Below are 3,327 nucleotides of genomic sequence, written 5' to 3' on the forward strand. Positions count from 1 at the left end.
AGTGGTTCTAAATTAGAAAAAAAAAAAAAAAGAACATTTTTAGAAAATTTTGAAACTTTCATGAGACTCATTTTTTGGTTGAGGAATATCCTTGTTTTTTTATCAATTACATGAAAAAAACAGCCTTAAAAAAAAATTAAAAAGTGAATTGTTACTGTCCAAAGTCAGCCTTATAAAAAGAGCATTAATCAAAGTCACAACCACTGGCATAAAAACAAAGTAAGTACCCCCCAATATATATATAAAAAAAAGGTTACTTTAATTTTAGGCACGCTAGCACCTTATAAATTTGAATGGCAAAAAACATATGTAGTAATTTAGTACGATGAATTTGATATGTAACACTTTTTGGAAGTACTTACTGAATGTCCCAAGATAAAGGTCCTTATTTCCCGCTACTCTGCCTATCCTTGCTTGCCATCTCCCATGTTGGTGGTGCCTAAATAGTAATTAAATACCTTTCATTAATTACATTTATTTAGTTTTAATTAATTCACAAGTGCTTGTTTATTTGGTTTTATGGGTTTGCATGCATAAAATATTAAAAGGAGAAAATCTTCATTGTTAATAACACAAAAGAAAAAAGAAAAACAAGATTTCATGGGTCTGTTTGATTTGTGTGTTGATTCTCTATTTTGAAAATCATGTAAAGTAAACATATTTTCAATGTTACTTTTTAATAAGTACAAAGAATTACTTTTAATTAATAACATTAGTTAACTTTTTTATTGTAAAATTATATTCTAACTATTATTTTTTAGAGAATTTAATATTTAAATTTAGGAATTAGAATTCAGAATTTAAACATTTAAAATTTAAGATAAAAATAATAATTTCAAAAAGTTAGTTTTGATATGCACACAATAAAGCAAAAAATATTAAAAATGAAAATAAAAAATTAATTACAAATAAAAAAGTATTGATAACAAAAATACACTGAAAATAAAACTAGAAAATTAAAACAAAAACAAAAAACAAAGAAACCCTTTATTTTTTTTTTCTCGAGTCAGTTTCATAACTAAATATTTGTTTTGTTTATATCAAGAGTACTTTTGCATCTATCAAACAATAAATCAATCCCACACCATCTAACAAAGTATTCCAAATTCATATAAAAAAAGAGCAAAGGGGAACCACACTAACCTTGTCACCCCTCTATACATTGAAGCTCCCCTTGAAAATCCACTACTTTTTCTGTAGGGCAATCAACTCATCATTCATTACAATAATAATTGAAATATTTTAATTATTATAGCTAAACAAACATAATATTATAATCAATTAAAGAATATAATTAGTATTTAACATGTATATACCTTCTCAAATGTGCAACATATTCCTGCCTGTTCATGTTCTTCATTTCTTCAAGTTCATTTTGGTAGTTTTCTAGCTGCCAAATTTAAGATATATATTTATATATACATACTATTATTGTGTCCTCTCTTATTATTCTTTGCAACTTCCACCATGGCCTTGCAAGAATTTGAAGAAGAAGAACCTGCTGAGATCTGATTATGATTATGAGTAGTTGTTGAAACACTTACATGGCTTGATGATGATTGAGAAGTAGATGAACAACCAGGACTCATTGAAAGACTTAAAGTCTTCAAATTCCCACCTCCACCATTAACATTCACATTAACACTTTCCACCATTCCATTATTATTATTATTATTATTATTATTTCCATTAACCCAGTTTCTGATGAAGCAATTATTATTCTCTTGTTCTTGATGCATTTGATGATGAGGTTCCTTTGTTGTTTCTTCTTCTTCTTCTTCAACAAATGGTAGAATGTTAGTAGAACCATCATTGCTGCAGCCAAGTGCTGAATAGTATTGATTCACATCATGATCATGTTCATGATGATGATTATTACTATTATGCCCTTGTTGCTTAAAAGGGTCTGAGAGAATAAGGTCCAAAGAAGAATTAGAAGAACAATGTTGTTGTCTGTTGTTGTTTTCAGCCTCAGAATTTTGATGATGATGATGATGGCTATTGTTATAGTAAATGCTGTCTAAGCTTAGAGCCATTGCTTCTCTTTCATGTTCACCATATTCATGAGCTCCCATTGTTGCACCACCTAGAAAGTCCTCAAGCTTTGGAGATGAACATGAAGAACTTGGCACCATCACTTCAATAAAACCCAAAAAACCAAAAAGAAAAAAAGACTAATTTTTAATACCAAAAACACATCAAAAACCAAACTTTTTTCAATATATAGAACTTAGAACAACATATTATGAAGATAAAACAAAGAACATGAATTGGGTCCTAACTAACCTTGGGTTTGTGATGTAGTGAGAGCTTCCATTATGCAGAGTGAGCCATCAGATTTGAGTGGCATCATAGCCAGAGAAGGAGAAGAATGAAAGGGAGAAGGGTTTTCAGCATAACACATTGTTGAAGAAGGATTATTCAACTGTGAAGGTGACAAGTAGAATAAGCTACTTGTTGTTGAGGCAGTGCTTGAAGGATGATGAAGATGATGATAATACTGATGGTGATGATGATGATGATGATGATTATGATTATGATCATTGGGAACCTCCATTTTCATGTTGTGGTGGTGGTGGGGTGAGAGAGAGAAACCCATCAACCAGTTATGATTGTTACTATCATCATCATGATTAGTAGTAGTAGCAGTAGTAGTATTGTTTCCATCATTCAAGAAAGACTTCATTTTTCAGCTTCTTACTTGAAAAAGCTTTGAACTTTGAACTTGGTTTTGCTACCAATGTGTGGTGTTGTTTTTGCAGCAAGGCAAGTCAATCATTGGGTGCTAAATCAACAAATCATCATCATCATCACATTATCACCAACCCAAAACAATAAAAATAAAAACAAAATTACTTGTATTTGCATACTACTACTACTAGTGCTGCAATATGAAGACTTGTTTTTTGTTGTGTAGCTAATGGATGAAGCTAAGTTTTTTTCATTTTTTTGTTTTTTTTTTTTAATCTCGAAGACCAAAGAACGAAAGGAAGTGTGTATGGTTTTGTATGGACTATGAAGTGGTGATCAAAATTTCACAATTCTCACACAAACACAACAAAAGTGGTGTCTTTGAAAATAAGCAAAAAGAATGAGATTTCCTATATAGCAATGCATGCGCTAGTGCTGGAACCAACCCAATTCATTCCATAGGGATCTGTGTATCTATCTATATATCGAAAATAAAAAATACTATATATAAATTAAAAATCTTTGATTAAATTAATCCTTATCATCATAATAGTTATGAAGTTTTGGCCAAATTTAATTTAAAAAATTATAGCTAAAATTAATGTGACATATTTTTAAATTTATTAATATAAAAAG

The 3,327-nt window shown here is 29.7% G+C and overlaps 2 protein-coding genes across 2 annotated transcripts in view; both read right to left on the reverse strand.

Annotated features, from left to right (window-relative positions):
- The window catches only part of LOC107648565 (AP2-like ethylene-responsive transcription factor AIL5), a gene marked incomplete at its 5' end in the record, with an annotated part of 2,552 nt that extends 1,162 nt beyond the window's left edge, over window positions 1–1,390 (reverse strand). The window contains 3 exon segments of the mRNA XM_016352381.2: window positions 363–439; window positions 1,144–1,194; window positions 1,317–1,390. Coding sequence (XP_016207867.1) covers window positions 363–439; window positions 1,144–1,194; window positions 1,317–1,390 — 202 coding nt within the window.
- On the reverse strand, window positions 1,413–2,686 carry LOC107647731 (GATA zinc finger domain-containing protein 14-like). Its single transcript, XM_021105722.1, has 3 exons — window positions 2,552–2,686; window positions 2,287–2,425; window positions 1,413–2,137 (listed from the first exon to the last, which is right to left on the reverse strand). The coding sequence occupies exons 1-3, from the start codon at window positions 2,684–2,686 to the stop codon at window positions 1,413–1,415; spliced, it is 999 nt and encodes a 332-aa protein (XP_020961381.1).

The sequence above is a fragment of the Arachis ipaensis genome, chromosome B06 (assembly GCF_000816755.2).
Source record: "Arachis ipaensis cultivar K30076 chromosome B06, Araip1.1, whole genome shotgun sequence".
NCBI lineage: Eukaryota > Viridiplantae > Streptophyta > Magnoliopsida > Fabales > Fabaceae > Arachis > Arachis ipaensis.